The sequence below is a fragment of the Glycine soja genome, chromosome 3 (assembly GCF_004193775.1).
Source record: "Glycine soja cultivar W05 chromosome 3, ASM419377v2, whole genome shotgun sequence".
Taxonomy (NCBI): Eukaryota; Viridiplantae; Streptophyta; class Magnoliopsida; order Fabales; family Fabaceae; genus Glycine; species Glycine soja.
In genome coordinates, this window is record NC_041004.1 from 10,318,627 (window position 1) to 10,340,934 (window position 22,308).

Here is a 22,308-nt window from a genome sequence, read left to right on the forward strand (position 1 = left end):
TTGATCCTACTGGGATGTACTCTACTAGATCAGCTTATAAACTTCTGTCAAATCTAAATAGTTTTGCCCCAGATGGGAGGAAATTTCAGCTTATTTGGAAATTAAAAATCCCCCCAAAGGTTGCCATTTTCACTTGGAGGCTTATAAAGGATAGGCTCCCTACTAGAGCTAATCTTCACAGAAGAAATGTGGGGACTTGTGGAGGCCTTTGGTTAATCTGGGGTGTTTTTGTCTGTTGGTGGGGACTTGTGATGGGTTTATATGTGTTTTTTGGGAGGCTAGCAGCATAGCTGCTGTTGTAAAATTGCACTTAAGTACCTCTGGTACTATTGCTCTTATTGATAATACTATATATTTTCTTCCTTCCAAAAAAAAAAATTTGAGGGATCGGAGAATCTGCCACCTCCAGATACTCCTGTTGTGTATGTTTCAAATCATCAGAGTTTTCTAGACATATATACTCTTCTTACTTTAGGAAGAAGCTTTAAGTTCATAAGCAAGACTGGGATATTCCTCTTTCCAATAATTGGGTGGGCGATGTTTCTTTTGGGCATAATTCCTTTGAAGCGCATGGACAGCCGAAGTCAGCTGGTATTCCTTCACTATTATTATTATTACAATTAATTTTAACTAGTTCTTCTTAATAAGAAGTCAATGTTTTTTGTGAAATTATTTTCCCCGGCCCTTTGGATTAAATGATACCAATAACCTTGAAGTCATGGTTTTGTTTGCTTCTTAACATATAGGACTGCCTTAAACGATGCATGGATCTTATCAAGAAAGGAGCCTCTGTTTTTTTCTTTCCAGAGGGAACACGCAGTAAAGATGGAAGAATAGGCACATTCAAGGTGAGTTTGTGTACAAAATTTTGTAATCATTATCATCTTTATATATAATTATGATTTAAGAAGCAAACTGATGGACACATAGATCCAAGTTAGATAGGAAAGGATCCCGAATTGGAGGCTGTTGATTATTAGGAGTGTATGTGATAAAAAAATAATTGATTTTGTATTAGCAATGTTGTATTAGAAAGTAGTTTTGTATTATAAAATGAATGTATAATAGCTTTGGTAATAGCTTGAGTAATTAGGAAGTGTGTAGTTAGTTACCGCATATGGAGTGAGAATGCTCTTTGTAGGACACTTTTGTCTCTAGGACTGCGAGTGTATTTTTGTATTGTGTGTAATTTGTGTGTTCAATATTATATTTTATTCATTTATCAATTGGTGTTCTATCATTTTGGTCCGACCTGCTGAATCGAAAAGAGGAGGTTCTGTGGCCAGTGAATTCATCATTTCGGCTCAACTAAGGTGATCAAGAGTATGTATTTGTTTGAGGAAAAACTTGAAGACTGGAAGCTAAAATTGATGCTAGCAGGGAAGAAAAGATAGGACATTAAGGAAATTTCCATTATTGAGAGGCTGTTGAGTCACTGTAAGAATGTTTCTCTGGTTAGTACTGTGAATTCCTTTAGCTTGTGCTCCCACAAAAGTTGAAGCACCCTTCGATCTGTGTGGCATTGCCCTTCACCAATTTGAGAACAACTAAACACTTTATAATTTCTACTGTCACAGACAAGGCCAAAATGTAACGACCCGCCTCGTCGCTACGGTATCCACACTCTAATATTCGATAATTTCAATTTTTATAAAAAGAACTCCCTTAATTTTTTTATTATGAAAATAGAAGTGATTTTGTCACAACATAAATTCATCCAACAACACGCCATTACTTAAGTGATTATGCATAATTACATAGAAACAATAATTCGGTACATGTCATACACATAACAAAAATTAAATATGTTCATATATATATATATATATAATTAAAATTCCAGTTTCACATCTTTAACTCAACAAAATAAAACTTAAAAACCAACTACGGAGGAGTTGATTACAAAACTCAACTCTCTCCCAAAATAACGCCAACGTCATCACGTCGGCTTGGCGGCTCCTCACCAAAATCTTACTCCCTACACCCTGCCACTGTCATTCTGCTCCCACGAACAAGGTTCGTGATCATCACAGGTATCAACCACACGATACAAAATTGCAAGGGTGAGTTTATTATAAAAGAACCAATACCAATTCCAAATAACCACAATTAGCAAGGAACATAGGCAAACATGATAAGCATACACAACAATCATTATTCAACACTCATATCCAACAAATATTCATCATTCACATCCAACAATTACTCATCATCCATCCATGGACCCAATCAAGACTGCACAGAATGATGCATGCATCTAACTCAACACTCAGATGCAATGTGGTACGTACCAACAACAACCAAATATCAGGAAATAGCCTAAGCGTGTCTACACGACACTCTCACTTAGGGAACTGTGCTGAGTTTGTCAAGACCACCCGGTTGTGCACGTAACAGCCTCCCTCCCATAGGTGATCAGCCTGGGAGCCCAAAGGTGTTCCCTACCAGGTGACAGCCCCCTAGTACAAAGTACACTTGGCCATAGTTACTTTATTTCCTGTGTCGTATGAGCTATGATCACGACCAAAGGTAAATGCCAAAGACCATGGACCAATTAAAGCACCTAAGCATCCCCTCAGGAATGCTTAGATTCTCTAACCACGCTAGTTACCCACGTCTGGGCCATCCGACAAGGTCAGTGCACTCTACCCCCCCATGACATACACTTCATACGACGTATGATCGTGGCCAAAAGCTAGTGCCAAAGACCCTGGAAGGTCAGTGCACAGTGCCCCCCACGATCATACACAACATCCAACGTATGAACGTGGCCAAAAGCTAGTGCCAAAGACCCTGAAAGGTCAGTGCACAGTGCCCCCCACGAACATACACAACATGCACATGCCAATGCATTTCCAACATCAATCAACAAATCGTATTTCCATGTCATTCACAACATAAATATCATCTCATCTCAATGACGTTATCAACAACAACAACAACCTCATTTCATATTCACATATTCATCAATAATAACAATTCATGTTGACATGGTCTTTATTAACAATGTCATCTCAAATCAATATCATCATAATCATCATTATCATCAGATATCAATTAAAATCCTCAATAGCAACATCAACAACAATTCAAACAAACACAACAATATCATTTCCACACGCACAATCTTCAAACAGCCAAAACAATATCATTCATCACAATACATATATATATCACATCCCATTAGTTAAAACGTAATTTTCTTTGAAGAAAAATCAGCATGCAACAGGGACAGGCAGATATCCTCATAGCTAGGTTCCCTGACCCTAACTATGGTGTTAAAATGGTAAATTTTATAATAAACTCCCCTTACCTATAGTGAGCTACCCCACGGATTCCTCGTCGCGTCACTTGAAGATTCCTTTTTGTCCTTGCTTGTCGATTCCACCCAAGCCTCTACCATGCCAAAACGAAGGAGACTTAGTATGAATTTAAGAAAACAAAGCTAGTAACAGTGCTCTGGATCAAACACCCACATCACTACATGAAAGAGCTGAGAGTATTTCGGGTTTTACAAAGGAACGTAATTTGGAAATTCCGACCACGCCAATGTGACCGGGGTTCAGTGTAGGTTACTTAAATAACATGTATTTCATGAAAGGATAACGTTTACAAAGTCTCTTTCTCTAAGGTTTTTCAAAGGAAGCATAAGACATGCAATGGCGGTTGCAAAGTTAGAAAATATGCAAAGACAAGATGGAACTAACAAGAAACAAGCATAGAACCATGGTTACCTCGAAAGAAAATGAAAGATCAGATTAGGGTTTTCGTTCTCTACCGAAACCGCAAGCCAAGTTGTAAATTCTGCTTCGGTTGAAGGGTTCCTCTCGGTGTGGGTTTTCAATGAAGAACAATGATGGTTTGCGGTGGCTAATGGTGGATGTGGGTGATGGAGAAAGTACTTGGAACTTTAGAAATGGATTTGGAAGAAAGAAAGAAGAAGAAATGGCATTTTTCCTAAGCTACAAGAAAGCAAAGGCTGAAATGCTTAAATAAGAGATGCTCTCGGGAATGGAAGCTTCTAGCACACTCCAGATACTTTCTCAAAGATCCCAACGGTTAAATCATGGTAAATTGTCTTGTGAAGTTGCAAACCAAATTTCGAGAAGATCCAACGGTTAACGAAGGCTGGGCAGCGTTTATACCGAGGCAGCTTCATGTAGTTTTCTGTAGAAGCTTCATTAAGAGGCTTCCTCCAGAAGCTTCCTTGTGGCTTCTTTGAGAAGCTTTCTCAACAAGCTTCTTTGAGAAGCTAGATCCTTATCTATCCACACCCCTCTATTAACTAAATTAACTTCCTTAAAAATAATTACGGATGAAAATAACGCAACAAATAATCAAACATCAAACATAATTACTAATAATATATATATATATATATATATTAGGGTGTTACAACTCTCCCACCCTTTTAGAAATTTCGTCCTCGAAATTTACCTTTCTCAAACAAGGATGGGTGAGCTTCTCGCATATGACTTTCTAATTCCCACGTGGCATCTTCTCCTGATGCACCTCCCCAGATCACCTTGACCAACGGAATCTCTTTCCCTCTTAGGTGTTTTGTTCGCCTATCCTCGATCCTCAAAGGCAATGTTTCATATGTCAAATTCTCCTTCACTTGTACATCATCCAATTCAATCACATGGGATGGATCACTGATATACTTACGGAGTTGAGACACATGAAAGACATTGTGAAGATTAGAAAGAGACGGGGGTAGTGCAATTTGGTATGCCACAGGGCCAACTTTCTTAAGAATTTGGAAAGGACCAATAAAGCGAGGTGTGAGTTTTCGGGATTTCAATGCTCGACCAACCCCAGTCCATGGAGTGACTCTCAAGAATACATGATCACCAACCTCGAATTCCAGATCTTTCCTCCTCTTATCATGATAACTTTCCTGCCTACTCTGAGCAGTTCTCATCCTTTCCTGAATTAACTTAACTTTCTCAGTGATTTGTTGTACCACTTCTGGTCCTAAGGTGAGGCCTTCTCCGGGCTCTAACCAACATAGGGGTGTTCTACACCTTCTACCATACAAAGCTTCATAGGGAGCCATGCCAATGGTAGAATGAAAACTGTTGTTATAAGTGAACTCTATCAATGGAAGAAAACTCTCCCAGCTTCCCTTCTGCTCTAAGACACATGCTCTTAAAAGGTCCTCCAATGACTGAATGGTCCATTTAGTTTGGCCATCAGTCTGAGGATGGTAGGCTGAACTCAGTCAAAGCTTGGTTCCCAACGCTCTGTTTAAGCTCTCCCAAAATCTAGAGGTAAATCTAGGATCTCTATCAGATACTATGCTAGATGGCACACCATGTAACCTGACAACCTCACTTATATACAAGGTGGTCAACTTCTCCAAGGAAAATATGATATTAATGGAAATGAAGTGAGCAAACTTAGTCAATCTGTCAACAATAACCCAGGTAGAATCTAAACCTCTAGGGGTTCTAGGTAGTCCTACCACAAAATCCATGGAAATACTGTCCCACTTCCACTGGGGTATCTCTAAGGGTTGTAACTTCCCTGAAGGTCTCTAATGTTCTATCTTAGCCTTCTGACAGACTAGGCATGCATACACAAACTCACTAACCTCTCTCTTCATGTTGGGCCACCAAAACATCGTCTTTAAATCATGATACATCTTGGTAGCACCAGGATGGATGCTCAAATTACTCCTATGTCCTTCCTCTAAGATCATCTTCCTAAGTTCAGGCACATTCGGAACACAAATCCTATCTCGAAGTTTCAAAACTCCATCTGATCCAACATTGAAACTACTGTCCCTTCCTGACTCTATAGCCTCTAACTGAGTCCTTAGAAAAGGATCAATCTTCTGACCTTCCCTGATATCTCTTAGTAACTCACTAGTGATCCTCAAAGTTCCTAATCTTACACTATTAGGAGTAACCTCACATGCAAGACTAAGGTCTCTAAACTGTTCCAGGAGATCCATCTCTCTAACCATCAAGGAAGACATATGTAGATATTTCCTACTCAAGGCATCAGCCACTACATTGGCTTTACCGGGATGGTAGCTAAGCTCAAAATCATAATCCTTAAGAAACTCTAACCATCTCCTTTGTCTCATGTTCAGCTCCTTCTGACTAAACAAGTATTTAAGGCTCTTATGATCACTAAACTCCTCGAACTTAGAGCCAAACAGATAATGTCTCCAAATATTAAGGGCAAAAACTACAGCAGCCAACTCTAGATCATGGGTGGGATAATTCCTCTCATGAGTCTTAAGTTGTCTAGAAGCATATGCCACCACTTGGCCATTTTGCATCAACACTCCGCCTAAACCCATCTTTGATGCATCACAATACACCTCAAAGGGTTCTCTCGGGTTAGGCAAAACTAGCATTGGAGCGGTCGTCAATCTTTCCTTAAGGATCTGGAAACTATGCTCACATTGGGTATCCCACACAAAAGCTTGACCCTTACGAGTTAGTTTAGTTAAAGGTAGAGCCAACTTGGAAAAACCTTCTATGAATCTCCGGTAATATCCTGCTAAGCCCAGAAAACTCTTAATCTCAAAAACAGACTTAGGACTCTCCCACTTAAGAACAGATTCTATCTTAGAGGGATCCACAGCTATACCCCCTTGAGATATCACATGCCCTAGGAAACTAACTTTCTCCAACAAGAACTCACACTTGGACAACTTGGCATAGAGTTGTTGGTCCTTAAGGGTATGCAATACAATCCTCAGATGTTCTTCATGTTCCTCTCTAGTCTTGGAGTATACCAAAATATCATCTATGAATACTACCACAAAACTATCAAGGTAAGGGTGAAAAACTCTATTCATGTAGTCCATAAACACTCCTGGAGCATTAGTCACACCAAAGGGCATGACCAGATACTCATAGTGACCGTAACGGGTCCTAAAAGCAGTCTTTGGTATATCCTCAGACTTCACTCGGATCTGATGATAACCCGACCTAAGGTCTATCTTACTAAACACACAAGCTCCTACCAACTGGTCCATAAGGTCATCTATTCTAGGCAAAGGGTACTTATTCTTAATCGTTACCTTATTCAACTGGCGGTAATCCACACACAACCTCATGGTTCCATCTTTCTTCTTCACTAGCAACACTGGGGCTCCCCACGGAGATACACTAGGCCTAATAAACTGCTTATCCAACAACTTCTCTAACTGTTTCTTAAGCTCAGCTAACTCTATAGGAGACATCCTATAAGGAGCTATGGATATGGGTCCAGCACCAGGTACTAAGTCTATGGAAAACTCTATCTCTCTCTCAGGTGGCAGACCGGATATATCCTCAGGAAACACTTCCGGAAATTCTCTAACAACAGGGAGGTCACACGTAGAAACCTTTGTCTCTACTTCTAGGCTAGACAAGATCATGTATACTTGAGCATCTTCCTTTAAAGATGTCACAACTTGGTTGGCAGAGATAAACATCATATCCTTACTCACTCTAGAATCATCAAACACCACACTTTTATCAAAACAGTTCAACAAGACATGGTTGGAAGATAACCAGTCCATACCAAGAATAACATCAATCTGGCTCAAAGGCAAACAAATTAAATCAATCAAGAATATCCTACCAGAAATCTCCACAGAACAATTCAAACACACATCAGAAGTTAACACAGAACCACTAGTAGGGGTCTCTACTACTAGATCTTTATTTAAAGAAGACACAGAAAGCTTAAGTTTTTCTACACACAAACAAGATATAAAGGAATGGGTGGCACCAGAATCAAACAACACAAGCAAAGGAATCCCATTTATGAAACATCTACCTTGGATTAGATCTTTGGATTTCGAAGCTTCAGCACCATTAAGGGTAAAGACTCTTCCCGTGGTCTTTGGATGTCTAGTTTGGTCATTCGGGCCTCCACCATTTTGCTCTTTCTTGGGTCGTGAACAATCTCTCTGAGTGTGTCCGTTTTTTTCCACAATTAAAACATGTTACGCCTATATCGGGACAATTCGAGGAGATGTGCCCTGGCTTACCACACTTGTAACAAATGATATGAGTGGAGAACGTATTGGGTTTGCTACCGCTACCACCTGCAAATCCCCTAGCAACAGTCCCCTGATTGTCATGGCGGTTACCATATTGCTTAGGAGGAATCGAATATGGTTTTCCTCGATGTTGAGGCCCATTCTTTTTGTTCCTCATTGGACCTGTACTCCTATAGTAGGCCGCCCTGTCTCGGGAGTCTTCATCCCAAATTCGGCACATATTAACCAAAAGTGAGAACTGACGAACACCTTGGTAATTCACAGCTTGCTTCACTTCAGGTCGTAAGCCATTCAGAAAAACTTTACACACTTGGAAATCTCACCATCTCTCCCTTGATAATGGGGAAAGTACCTCACCAGCTCCTCAAACTTGGCCGCATATTCAGCCACAGTCATACTTCCTTGCTTAAGCTCCAAGAACTCCATCTCCTTCTTGTTCCTAACATCCTCAGGAAAGTATTTCTCCAAAAACACTCTCTTGAAGACATCCCAGGTCACATCTTGACCTTCAGCCTCTACGCATTGGCGAGTATTCTCCCACCAATACTCAGCCTCTTCCACTAGAGTATATGTACCAAAAGCAACCTTTTGCCTCTCCGGACATGCCATAACTCGAAAAATTTTCTCAATTTCCCTTATCCAGTTCTGAGCACCATCAGGGTTGTATCCTCCATTAAAAGAAGGAGGGTTGTTTCGTTGGAAGTGATCCAACCCCTGGTACTCAACAGCTCCACCAACTTCTCCTCTATTCGGATTCCCTATGGCCTGAGCTAAGGCTTGAAGGGCATCTGCTATCGCACGATCATTCCATCCAGCCATCACTCCCTATACACACCAGGGAGCTAGACATGGAAGGAATACACACAAACAAAGAACCACACAACAATCACAACCATCACAAATTCCTACTTAGTTACTCTTGAGAGTTGACAACTCAAGACATTAACACCCACTTTCCATCATTTGCATTTTCTGATCGCTTGCCATAGCATTCCATTGCCCTTCACAAATTATATAGGTGGCCAGTCTGATAATTCGTGACCCGGCATTGAAATTCATGGTATAGCAGACATCAGAAAAACAAATTCAATACGACTACAACAATCAAATCTCTATAGCTCATTAAAACACAACTAGTGAGTAAGTGCTAATAGAAAACAATGAACATCAAACATCAGCAAACAACCAACACCAAGCACTCAACAAAACAACTAGAGAATGCACAGAAAAACATAGCAGACTCACAACTCACTGACCGAAAGGTTCGACCTGCTCTAATACCACTAAATGTAACGACCCGCCTCGTCGCTACGGTATCCACACTCTAATATTCGATAATTTCAATTTTTATAAAAAGAACTCCCTTAATTTTTTTATTATGAAAATAGAAGTGATTTTGTCACAACATAAATTCATCCAACAACACGCCATTACTTAAGTGATTATGCATAATTACATAGAAAAAATAATTCGGTACATGTCATACACATAACAAAAATTAAATATGTTCATATATATATATATATAATTAAAATTCCAGTTTCACATCTTTAACTCAACAAAATAAAACTTAAAAACCAACTACGGAGGAGTTGATTACAAAACACAACTCTCTCCCAAAATAACGCCAACGTCATCACGTCGGCTCGGCGGCTCCTCACCAGAATCTTACTCCCTACACCCTGCCACTGTCATTCTGCTCCCACGAACAAGGTTCGTGATCATCACAGGTATCAACCACACGATACAAAATTGCAAGGGTGAGTTTATTATAAAAGAACCAATACCAATTCCAAATAACCACAATTAGCAAGGAACATAGGCAAACATGATAAGCATACACAACAATCATTATTCAACACTCATATCCAACAAATATTCATCATTCACATCCAACAATTACTCATCATCCATCCATGGACCCAATCAAGACTGCACAGAATGATGCATGCATCTAACTCAACACTCAGATGCAATGTGGTACGTACCAACAACAACCAAATATCAGGAAATAGCCTAAGCGTGTCTACACGACACTCTCACTTAGGGAACTGTGCTGAGTTTGTCGAGACCACCCGGTTGTGCACGTAACAGCCCCCCTCCCATAGGTGATCAGCCTGGGAGCCCAAAGGTGTTCCCTACCAGGTGACAGCCCCTTAGTACAAAGTACACTTGGCCATAGTTACTCTATTTCCTGTGTCGTATGAGCTATGATCACGACCAAAGGTAAATGCCAAAGACCATGGACCAATTAAAGCACCTAAGCATCCCCTCAGGAATGCTTAGATTCTCTAACCACGCTAGTTACCCACGTCTGGGCCATCCGACAAGGTCAGTGCACTCTACCCCCCATGACATACACTTCATACGACGTATGATCGTGGCCAAAAGCTAGTGCCAAAGACCCTGGAAGGTCAGTGCACAGTGCCCCCCACGATCATACACAACATCCAACGTATGAACGTGGCCAAAAGCTAGTGCCAAAGACCCTGAAAGGTCAGTGCACAGTGCCCCCCACGAACATACACAACATGCACATGCCAATGCATTTCCAACATCAATCAACAAATCGTATTTCCATGTCATTCACAACATAAATATCATCTCATCTCAATGACGTTATCAACAACAACAACAACCTCATTTCATATTCACATATTCATCAATAATAACAATTCATGTTGACATGGTCTTTATTAACAATGTCATCTCAAATCAATATCATCATAATCATCATTATCATCACATATCAATTAAAATCCTCAATAGCAACATCAACAACAATTCAAACAAACACAACAATATCATTTCCACACGCACAGTCTTCAAACAGCCAAAACAATATCATTCATCACAATACATATATATATCACATCCCATTAGTTAAAACGTAATTTTCTTTGAAGAAAAATCAGCATGCAACAGGGACAGGCAGATATCCTCATAGCTAGGTTCCCTGACCCTAACTATGGTGTTAAAATGGTAAATTTTATAATAAACTCCCCTTACCTATAGTGAGCTACCCCACGGATTCCTCGTCGCGTCACTTGAAGATTCCTTTTTGTCCTTGCTTGTCGATTCCACACAAGCCTCTACCATGCCAAAACGAAGGAGACTTAGTATGGATTTAAGAAAACAAAGCTAGTAACAGTGCTCTGGATCAAACACCCACATCACTACATGAAAGAGCTGAGAGTATTTCGGGTTTTACAAAGGAACGTAATTTGGAAATTCCGACCACGCGAATGTGACCGGGGTTCAGTGTAGGTTACGAAAATAACATGTATTTCATGAAAGGATAACGTTTACAAAGTCTCTTTCTCTAAGGTTTTTCAAAGGAAGCATAAGACATGCAATGGCGGTTGCAAAGTTAGAAAAGATGCAAAGACAAGATGGAACTAACAAGAAACAAGCATAGAACCATGGTTACCTCGAAAGAAAACGAAAGATCAGATTAGGGTTTTCGTTCTCTACCGAAACCGCAAGCCAAGTTGGAAATTCTGCTTCGGTTGAAGGGTTCCTCTCGGTGTGGGTTTTCAATGAAGAACAATGATGGTTTGCGGTGGCTAATGGTGGATGTGGGTGATGGAGAAAGTACTTGGAACTTTAGAAATGGATTTGGAAGAAAGAAAGAAGAAGAAATGGCATTTTTCCTAAGCTACAAGAAAGCAAAGGCTGAAATGCTTAAATAAGAGATGCTCTCGGGAATGGAAGCTTCTAGCACATTCCAGATACTTTCTCAAAGATCCCAACGGTTAAATCATGGTAAATTGTCTTGTGAAGTTGCAAACCAAATTTTGAGAAGATCCAACGGTTAACGAAGGCTGGGCAGCGTTTCTATCGAGGCAGCTTCATGTAGTTTTCTCTAGAAGCTTCATTAAGAGGCTTCCTCCAGAAGCTTCCTCGTGGCTTCTTTGAGAAGCTTTCTCAACAAGCTTCTTTGAGAAGCTAGATCCTTATCTATCCACACCCCTCTATTAACTAAATTAACTTCCTTAAAAATAATTACGGATGAAAATAACGCAACAAATAATCAAACATCAAACATAATTACTAATAATATATAGATATATATATATCAGGGTGTTACACAAAATGGAAGGGAGTCTCAAAATAAAAGCAGCAAAAAAAAAAGTAGAAGCAATGACATGGCATATGCAATTTCAGCAACACAGAGAGAGAGAGAGAGATGGACAGGCCATGTAGAAGCAAACTTTGGTTGTGCTTTTTTTATTATTATAATTATAATATTATAATATTATAATATTTAAAGGGCAAAGTTGTATGCTTAGTAATTTAGCCAATTTCTTTTCATTCTCTTTTTACTCTAACCAAACAATTAAAAAGAAATTATTTTTTTCCTTTTGTAATTCCATAAATCCAAACAATACATAAGAGTAACTGAGGCACCTTTGGCTTAGGACAATTTTAAGGTAGCCTTGTTGCAAGGTTTGGAGGGAGAAATGTTGAAAATTCTTATGTAAAGATGAAAGATTTGAAGCAAACAGGGACTGTTGATGACTGTATAGAAGCTTTTATATTCTTGTCTTCCTAATAGGAAATTGCTAGAGGACCAATACTTGGGTTATTTTGTAGAAGACTTGTTACAACTTAACATTAAACGGAAACTACAGAGTGGCAGAGATAAAGCTTGGCATTCCCATTGGTGGAAGGACCTTAGAAGACTTTATAATCAGCCTGATTTCCACAATATCCACCAGAATATGGTATGGAAGGTTGATTATGGGGGCAAAATCAAATTTTGGCAAGATTCTTGGCTGAGTGAGGGCTGTAAGCATTTCAAAAAACGATTCTTGGTAATATGGAAGGAAGGTTAGTTTATTAATAATATTCATATTTTTTCCTTCCAAAAAAAAAAGAATGTAGTCTTTAAGCATTTCAAAGAAAGACTCTCAGAGCAGAACCCTTGCAGACCAACCCTGGATGGGATTCAGTTTTCTTCTCTTGGCCAAGGGCAGAAGGAAAGCCTTGTTGCTAGATTCTCTGAAGTGGAAATCAAGTCTGCAGTTGGGGCTTGTGATGGAGATAAAAGCCCTGGCCCAGATGGTTTGAACTTCAACTTTATCAAGCAGTTTTGGGAAATTCTAAAACCTGATTTCATCAGGTTCTTCGATGAGTTCTTCATTAATGGCATATTCCCCAAAGGAAGCAATGCATCCTTCATAGCCCTTATCCCCAAGATCATTAACCCTCAATCTCTTAATGATTATAGACCTTATTTTTTGGAACTACAACTATAGCTAATGTTAGAGTCTTCAATCTATCCTGAGAATTTTTTAGTTGGCTTTAGGGCTCAAGATCAACTATGCTAAAAGTCAATTTGGGTGCTAGGATAAATCTGTGGCTTGGTGCAGGGAAGCAACTAACTTTCCTAATTGTGGCCAGCTGGATTTTCCTTTTTCTTACCTTGGAATTCCAGTGGGGTCGACCTCTAAAAGCTGGAATGTTTGGCAGCCTCTCATCAGCAAGTTTGAAACTAAACTAGCAAAATGGAAGCAGAGATGCCTATCTATGGGAGGTAGGATATCCCTCATCAATTCTGTCTTAACAACCCTTCCTATTTACCTATTGTCTTTCTTTAAAATTCCTAAAAAGTGGTGCATAAGGTAGTATCTATCCAGAGGAAGTTTTTATGGGGAGGAGACTCTGAGGCAGCCAAGATTGCCTGGGTTAATTGGGACTCTGTGTGTCTTTCCAAGAACAAAGGAGGGCTCGGGATTAAAGACCTATCCAACTTTAATGAAGCCTTGCTTGCTAAATGGGGGTGGGAATTGGCAAACAATCAGAATCAGCTCTGGGCTAGAGTCTTGATATCCAAATATGGAGGGTGGAATGCACTATGTTAAGGCAGGGATAGTGCACATTTCTCTCATTGGGCTATATTTTTGTAGTTGGGTTTGGCAGAATCTGCCTTTGTAATTATCTATTATTTTCAGTACACCTAGTACTGAAGCTTTATTAATACTATCTGATTTTTGCAGTGCAAAAAAAAACACTAACTAAAAAATGGATTAAAGAGGGGGACAACAACAGCTTCTATTTCCATAAACTAATCAATTACAGCAGGAGGACAAGGGGTTATGGACTGGTGGTTGAAGGACAAGGGGTTCCAGCAACTAGTGGAGCAGCAATGGGGCAACTAGTGGACCACAATTTTGCCTTGTATTTTTTTAATCCTCTCTTCATTACACCTAGTATTATATTATATATAATACTACTGATTTTTGCTGTGCAAAAAAAAAAAAAAAACCATACAAGAACAAAAAATGCTATTCAAGAAATTGAGGCAGCTACCAGATTTTTAGAACATACAACAAAGATTCATATTCATCCATATTCAGTACATTGCTGGAAATGGAGAGCAGAACCTAATGGATACACAACAAGAAGCGCATACATTTTGATGCAAGTAGAAGCAACTGAGGAAAATAGTGAGCAGAACCTAATGGATACACAGCTTTCCAAGCAACACTACTTGCATTCCAAACCTTAGCTAGTAGTAGTAACTAATTAATAAACTAACTAGCAATCTATAAGAACAAAGAGCACAAACACCATGTACGCGGAAGCACAAACTTACAATGAAGACATGAAGCTTACCTCGAACACAACATCGACAATGCCAGCGAGATTGTACCTCAGGTGAAATGTACCTCAGCTGACCACAAACACCACATACTACTAGTCAAATGTACCTTAGGTGACAACCAATTCGCCAATCCTTGCACCAGAAACCAAAAAAGGTCCTTAGCTTAACCACGAGTTCCAGAAATAGACCTAGCATGGTCACGCTCTTCAATTCAATAGAACAACACAGGTAGATGAAGCGTACCTGTCACGGTCTTCAGTGCAATGGAGAACAACAACCTTCGATGTTAACAGTGCAATGGAGAAGAGAGCACGAAAGGGTTCACAGAGAAGAAGAAAGCGCGAGAGGGTAAACGGAGAAGAAGGGAGCGCGAGCGAAATAGGTCGCGTCAAATACAATTTAAAATGTAAGTTTAACATCGATTTTCAATAAAACACCGATGTTAACAAATTGATGTCAACGTTAACATTGGTTTTATTCAAAAAACCAATGTTAAGTGATTATATGTTAACATCGGTTTTCTGAAAATCGATGTTAACGAATCGACTATAACATCGGTTTTTTTATCAAAATCGATGTTAACGAAGCGACGTTAACATCGATTTTATGAAAACCGATGTTAACGTCGCTTCGTTAACATCGGTTTTCTTGAAAATCGATGTTAGAGTCACTTCGTTAACATCGATTTTCATAAAACCGATGTTAAGAAATACACATTATTTACAATTATGCCACCACATTTACGTTAACATCGGTTGACAAAACCGATGTTAATCCGTCGATGTTAAATCAGCATTTTCTAGTAGTGAGAGCTGCTATGTAGCACGAATACCACCGTTGAGGCAGCATGTTACCCAGCTCTTCTCTTTGCCGAATATATATATATGCGTGAGTATGATCTACCTATAATGATTATCTACACCCAACCCATATGCCTTTGGTAAGTTTGGTATAGTTACAGAATAAAAAGATGCATACTTTATGAGAATTCAAGATGAAGTAATACTAATTTTCTCAGAAAAATTCTATTCTTCTGAGAAATGTTAAGAATAAATCTTCTAAGATGCCTTTTTAAGTAAACATTATATTAGTCAAAATCTTATGAGTTTTATATTTTGTTTAATGAATCTCTTATGTTTTTTTTATTAATTTTAATTAATAATATAAGCATATTAAAAAAATACTTTTAAAGAGGTGTTTTATTAATTCTCTTTTTATTTATAATTTTTATAACTTTTCCTTGTAGTATGAGGAATATAAGAAAATATTATAAGAATGTATTTGGAAGATGTGAAAACAAAAAGAAAATGAAAAAGTAAAAAAATATGTTTCATTCTTCTATTTATGTTTAAAACATCGAAAAAAAACTTAAAATTTATGTGAGATATTTTTTTTTTGTTCTCACTTTCCTTAAACCAAATACATGAAAAATAAAAATAATTATAAAAATACATTGTAACAATAAATTAATTATTTTCTAACCTCCACCAATGCCATACTCTATTGTCATAGAATAAAATGTGGTTGGCATATGTAGGTCAAGAATTGAGAAATCTGAGCATCCAAATCCAAGTGAAGACGAATTCAAAGTGGTTTCCTAGACTACTACATTAAATTAGCAATTAGCGCACACAATTCTATGCACATAATAACATCTACAATTTCCCATAATTTTAAACCATAAGAACGAAATAGGAAAAAGATAGAAATTAGAAGCATTTCATAGAACTTATTACAACAGATACATGTTACAAATCACTATCACTATGATATGATATACAGCAGATGCGCTATCTATCGCCCATGAAACTCCTAGTACTATACAGATTACAGAAGTGGCCAAAACTGAAAGAATTATTCCAATGTAAGTACATGGCAGCATAGCATACACTCAACAACCATCATCACATAACATGCCATATTTACCAGGAAAATCAAAATTTTGGCAAATGGATCAGAATGATCACAAAACTCATGACCAGTTTCAATGAAGTTTTCTTCCCTTGGTTCTTTAAAGTTTGCCATCAAAAGAATCCAAGTTTTGTTAGAAACTTGTTTACCGTGTCTTGGCCCCATTTGATGTCATTTTGCACGGTATTGTCATCATCTGGCTCGTAGTTTGGCCAGTCTTCCATTTCTGGGGACAAATGAGACTCTTCATGTTGTTTATTGTAAAGCAGCTCTGGTCCATTATTGATGGTTGCATTTATCTCTTGGGGTATGGCATCATCAGTTTCTTCCTCCTTACTGAACTGAACATTTTCAGTTTAAGCACAACATTAAAGAGTTATCAAACTACTTAACAGCTGCATGATTTAAAGAATGCAAAATCATCACCAACCCTACTCTCATTATATGGATTCAACTACAAGAGTCAAACAATGCCATAATATTCTACTGTAAATATGGACAAAATACGAATTTTTAGACCCTTTTCAATGTTTTTGACTATGATTTTAATTGGTTTCTCTTAATAGAAAAGTGAGAAGAGATGAAAATAAATGTGGCCACACATCATACAGCTTAAAGAAGAGGAGAGAAGTACCAATAAAGTAACTCATTATATTTGATTAAAATGATAAACGCACATTGACTATAGATAAGTGCTCTATATATAGATATTATTTCTGACAAGCAAATATTACTCTTAATATCTCTCTACCTCTAGAAATTAGTATATCTGTCTTCTCCACACATGCTCAAACTACCCAAGGCAAGTTTCTATACACCGGCTTAAAAATGGCAAAAACTGCCCATCCCTATGAAGCTCAACATTTATCAGAAATTTATTGCAAAACAACTGTCAGATGCCTGTAGTCAAGGGCAAGGAGTTATTCTATTTATATAATGGGGAAACTTTATTGGAAATTTATTGCAAAACACGTGTCAGTTGCTTGTAGTCAAGGGTAAGTAAGGAGTTACTGTATTTTGTATAATGGGGAAACTTGTATTATAAGATGTGAATATAATTTATGGCAAAGCTAGATGGAATGTTGGATTAGTCTTTCTAACCAGTTCCAGACTCTGAATAAATTTTGACAATTATTGGTTTCTGTAATTCAAACAACCAAAAACAAATTGCAAAATGTTAAACATTTTACCATATAATTGTAAAAGCACTTCATCAATGGTCAAGATTCATTTAATTAATGGTAACAATAAGAATAGAAACAGTTTTTCTTCTTTCCCTTAGCCTTTAGATGCTTTCATTATGTATGAGAAACAAGCTGATGCACCATGGAGATGGAAAAAATTCCCTTCGTTGATAAACATAGATGATGGTACAAACAGAACAGGATACTACTGTTTATTATTTATTCACCTATCCTCAAACAGGATTTCAATGTTCAAACCCTAAGCTCAAAATAACTTGTTCTTCAAAAGAAACAGAATCAAACAATTCTCTGCCAAAGGTAGTTGTGGACAAGTAAAGTAGGGAAAAGGTTAGAAGGGAAGGAGAAAGGGAAGGACACACTCATCAAGTGTTTACCTTAGCTATGTTCTGATCCTGAGTTTCAAAAGCTTCAACTGAAGTGTCCTTTTTAGTCGTTTCTTGAACTTCACCTTGGTCTGCTTCATCAGTTGGCTCAGTTGGTGGTATTGGTAAGCCAGGTACAAGAACAGGACCTTCTTCAAGATCAAATAAGCTGCTTTCCACAATTGTCTTTTCCTGGTTCTCCAGTGATGCAGGATTTCCATTTTGACCAAGATCATGTATTATATCATCATTTCCTGGACTATCTGCAGATTCTTCACTTGGTTGAAGTATACTCTTTTTATTACTTTTGTGGCTTATACTGCTGATGAGATCCCCCGAAGAACTTATGTTTTCTACAACAATAGACATTGGCTTTTCCATTGAGGAAGAAATACTATTACCAGTGATTTGTTGCCGGACTGTTTCAGCAAGTGGTTCCTCCACAGCATGAATTTGGGTATCTTCTACAGATGATATTTCCAATGCTTTGGAATCCAGTTCTTCTTGAGGATTATTAAGAAATTCAGCTAAAGTTGGCACTTCAAAGTCAACTTGGGGTTCCTCATTTGGCTCGGCAAGTTGATCTTCCTCTGTTATAAATAAACCAATTACTTTTGGAGACAATAAAAATTTAAGATAGATAGATTTATATATAATTTTTATTATTTTTTTAAAGTTTTAAATTTAATTTTTCAAAATAATAGAACATATTTATTCCCACTTTCAAAACCGTTGCTTCCTTCTAATCTGAATTATGTCCTCAAACAAGACTTAATGTCCAAATATATTGTCATTGATTGAATAAATTATATTACTTAATGTCCGAATATCATTTCCTGGACTATCTGCAGATTCTTCACTTGGTTGAAGTATACTCTTTTTATTACTTTTGTGGCTTATACTGCTGATGAGATCCCCCGAAGAACTTATGTTTTCTACAACAATAGACATTGGCTTTTTTCCATTGAGGAAGAAATACTATTACCAGTGATTTGTTGCCGAACTGTTTCAGCAAGTGGTTCCTCCACAGACTGAATTTGGGTATCTTCTACAGACGATATTTCCGATGCTTTGGAATCCAGTTCTTCTTGAGGATTATTAAGAAATTCAGCTAAAGTTGGCACTTCAAAGTCAACCTGGGGTTCCTCATTTGGCTCGGCAAGTTGATCTTCCTCTGTTATTTTCTGAAGTTCTACATTCTCCCAATCTTCGAGAACAACTATTCTATTCTTAGTTTCCCAAGTGTGGATCAATCGATCCGACCCTGGCTGCCAAATAATATCCCCCCCTTCTCCTTCCAGTATGAACTTATACTGGAATGTTTGTCCAGCAGGCATATCCTGATTACACAAAGGAAGCATATACAACATTTATAAAAGTTTTTGATCCAACAATATTTTCAAATTCTGAACAGATTTTACTCACCAGCTCCACAGCCCATACATGTCCTTCAGACCATGTCATGGGTAATGCCTCTAAAGGGTCCCATGAACCAAGCACAGGATCACCTCCAACTATAAGAAACTGTTCACCAAAATTACAACTCTTTTCTAACTGGAACGATACATGAACAAACTTTGATTCATCTGCACAACAAATTACAATGTTGGGATTTTGAGTTCCACGGCATATATATGTAGTAGAAAAAATACAAAAGGTCATTAGAACCCACTTGTTTGTTCACTTTGTTGAGCCTGAGGCTCCACAGTCTCCAAGTCCACCTGCAACATTTTATTCGGGCCAAGAGACTGTCTCATCAAACATGCCAAAATCTTGTACGTTCTCAATTTATTTAATGTAAATACAACAACTAGACAACCATTTCTTAACGAATTTCCCCACATAACAGAAAAGCCAATTAGTTTGGGAACAAAACATGGATTTAGTTCTTTAAATACTTTTAGTGTTGTTCTGCAATCAGAATTTGACTCCAATTGAAAAACAGTACTAAAAGTATTAAGAAATTGCATCTAAGTTTTGTCTTTCATTTGGCTCATATCCTCTTGAATTATACAAAATCATTGAAATAAATTCTCAAGACAGTAAAGAGGCTCCACCAGTAACACCAAAGCAACTGAGAAAACTTCAAACCCGAAATATGCTGGAAAGAATCGTACCAAGCTATAAAAAACAAAGTAAATTGTTGAAGTCGCCAAACATTTCAAGAAATAACCATTCCCATAAAAGGGAAACAAAAAAAGAAAGTGTCAATGGAATCAGAACCCAGAAGTCTAGCATAGCAGTAATACGAAATGTTTCGTAACAAGTTTTGGATCTACGCATACTCATACAAAAGGGAGAATATTTAGCGTATAAAAAGAAACCAAAAGGTGAGAAGAAACTGGGCAAGCTACTAGCAAACACGAAATTTCAGAAAAAGGAAAGAAAAAAAAAAGCAAGAAAAGAAAAAGAAGCATCTTTTGAAAACCCAACAAGAATCACCCCCACTTGAAAGCAAACATGTTCCTAACATGCAAACAAGAAACACCCCAAAAAGACCAAGAACAAACAAAAGAATCATGATAGTTCCAACAAAGAAAAACAAAAATGTGAAACTAAGCATAGAAAAAAAAAGAAGCAAACCTGGTCCTTTGGTGGCACTGCATGAACAGGGTAAAGATCATTGTTTCGAACCAGTTTCAGGAGCAATAAATTCCATCCCTTTTTCTCATTTTTGGAACGAAGGGTGAAGCAGAATTCGGGTCTATCAGAAACACAAAGGGGAACTCTGGGAGAGAAGGGTCCTAGAGTCTCGACCATGGCCTTAGAACAAGAGCTTGTGAGGGCTTTCATCATTGGTGAAGTTTGTTGTGCCACACAACAATGAGTTTCTGGGGTGAGAGTGAGACACTGGCTTGGTTTTTAGTTCCCTTCTTCGATCGCTTTAGTAGTTGAGAATCTTGAATCTATCTGTGGTGCTGACGGCGAGGGTCGTTTTATATAGTGGTGGGGTTTAAGCAGTTTGTTTATCCACGTGTATGTGTCATGTGGACAGGAAGTGGCATCACTCGAATTGGTTCACGTTTTTTTAAGTGAAATTTAGTGCTATATTTTTTATTTTTCTAAATATTTTAACATTTTAGTTTTATAAAATTTCAAACTTCTATTTTATATTTTAATAAAAGAGAAAATAGTATTAAAAATATAAAATATATTCACACTGCAATTCAATTACGCTTTATAAATGATTATGTTTCATAAATTTTTTTACTTTTAGAATAAATATTTTAGAAGTGATATGTAAATCTATTTTACACCGAAAATACATAATCAGTAAATTCTCAATAATAAAAATATGTTATTTTCATGTAATTTTTATAAAAAATAAACTATATTTTGAGAAATTTTGGGGAAATAAAAATATATTTACATTATTTTTACACTATTATTTTTTATAAAAATGGAAATAAAATGAGATTGATCTTTTTACTTTTTTAACATAAAAGATAAATATGATAATAATAAAAAATGACAACAAGTGTTTGAAAAATCATATTGACTCAGAAAATAAAAGTAACATGTTTTTGGTATAAGTATATATTTAGAATAGTGACAATTTTACATGAGTATGAGTCCTTGTTTAACATGAATCTACGCAGGTTTAATTTGACAAGGAATTATAGTGAAAGACTAAAATGACCACATAAAAGAACAACGACCAAAGATTTAGATGAGGTTAATGAGTAATTTTGAATTTACATTACTTTATTATTTGGATAGAAGATAAAAATAATAAATATAATAGATAATATAGAACGGTTGAAATATATATGCACAGGTGAACCATTTTTTCCTTAGATTCTGCAATAGTTTAGTGTTTATTTTGTTGCGTAAATGACATCAAATATACATATTGGACTGGCATATAAGCACTTGCTAATCCTACATTTATTCTCAACAAATTAAACTTTTATTGATCCAAAATTAATCATTTTTCCAATACCCCTCAAGGCTCAAGTTTCTCGACAACTTTTTCTTCGACATTAACCTTATAACGGTAACGTTTAACACTAAACAAGATATAGACAAGATTAATCAAAGCTAACCCAACTATCAGGAAGTAATAGTAGTCCAATCTTCCAGCAATGATGTCATCATTCAATCAATCAATTCCACCATGCTTTCGAGTCAATTGGTGCACAACATTAACCACCAAGGTTCCAACATAAATTGAAAATGCCACCACAAGATATTGCAAAGAGTTTCCTA

At 37.4% G+C, this 22,308-nt stretch overlaps 1 protein-coding gene and 2 long non-coding RNA genes across 3 annotated transcripts; 1 reads left to right on the forward strand and 2 right to left on the reverse strand.

Moving 5' to 3' along the window:
* The first annotated feature begins 424 nt into the window (after positions 1-424).
* LOC114405417 lies at positions 425-1,338 on the forward strand. The gene is made up of 3 exons (XR_003665206.1): positions 425-591; positions 747-848; positions 1,269-1,338. It is a non-coding gene; the product is annotated as an uncharacterized LOC114405417 (long non-coding RNA).
* An 8,320-nt stretch (positions 1,339-9,658) lies between these two features.
* LOC114405589 lies at positions 9,659-11,488 on the reverse strand. Its single transcript, XR_003665274.1, has 3 exons — positions 11,442-11,488; positions 11,021-11,103; positions 9,659-9,707 (listed from the first exon to the last, which is right to left on the reverse strand). It is a non-coding gene; the product is annotated as an uncharacterized LOC114405589 (long non-coding RNA).
* A 4,825-nt stretch (positions 11,489-16,313) lies between these two features.
* On the reverse strand, positions 16,314-21,005 carry LOC114406163. Its single transcript, XM_028368761.1, has 6 exons — positions 20,683-21,005; positions 19,772-19,820; positions 19,525-19,685; positions 19,085-19,439; positions 18,112-18,689; positions 16,314-16,873 (listed from the first exon to the last, which is right to left on the reverse strand). The coding sequence occupies exons 1-6, from the start codon at positions 20,893-20,895 to the stop codon at positions 16,646-16,648; spliced, it is 1,584 nt and encodes a 527-aa protein (XP_028224562.1). The 5' UTR covers positions 20,896-21,005; the 3' UTR covers positions 16,314-16,645.
* Between the last annotated feature and the right edge of the window lie 1,303 nt (positions 21,006-22,308).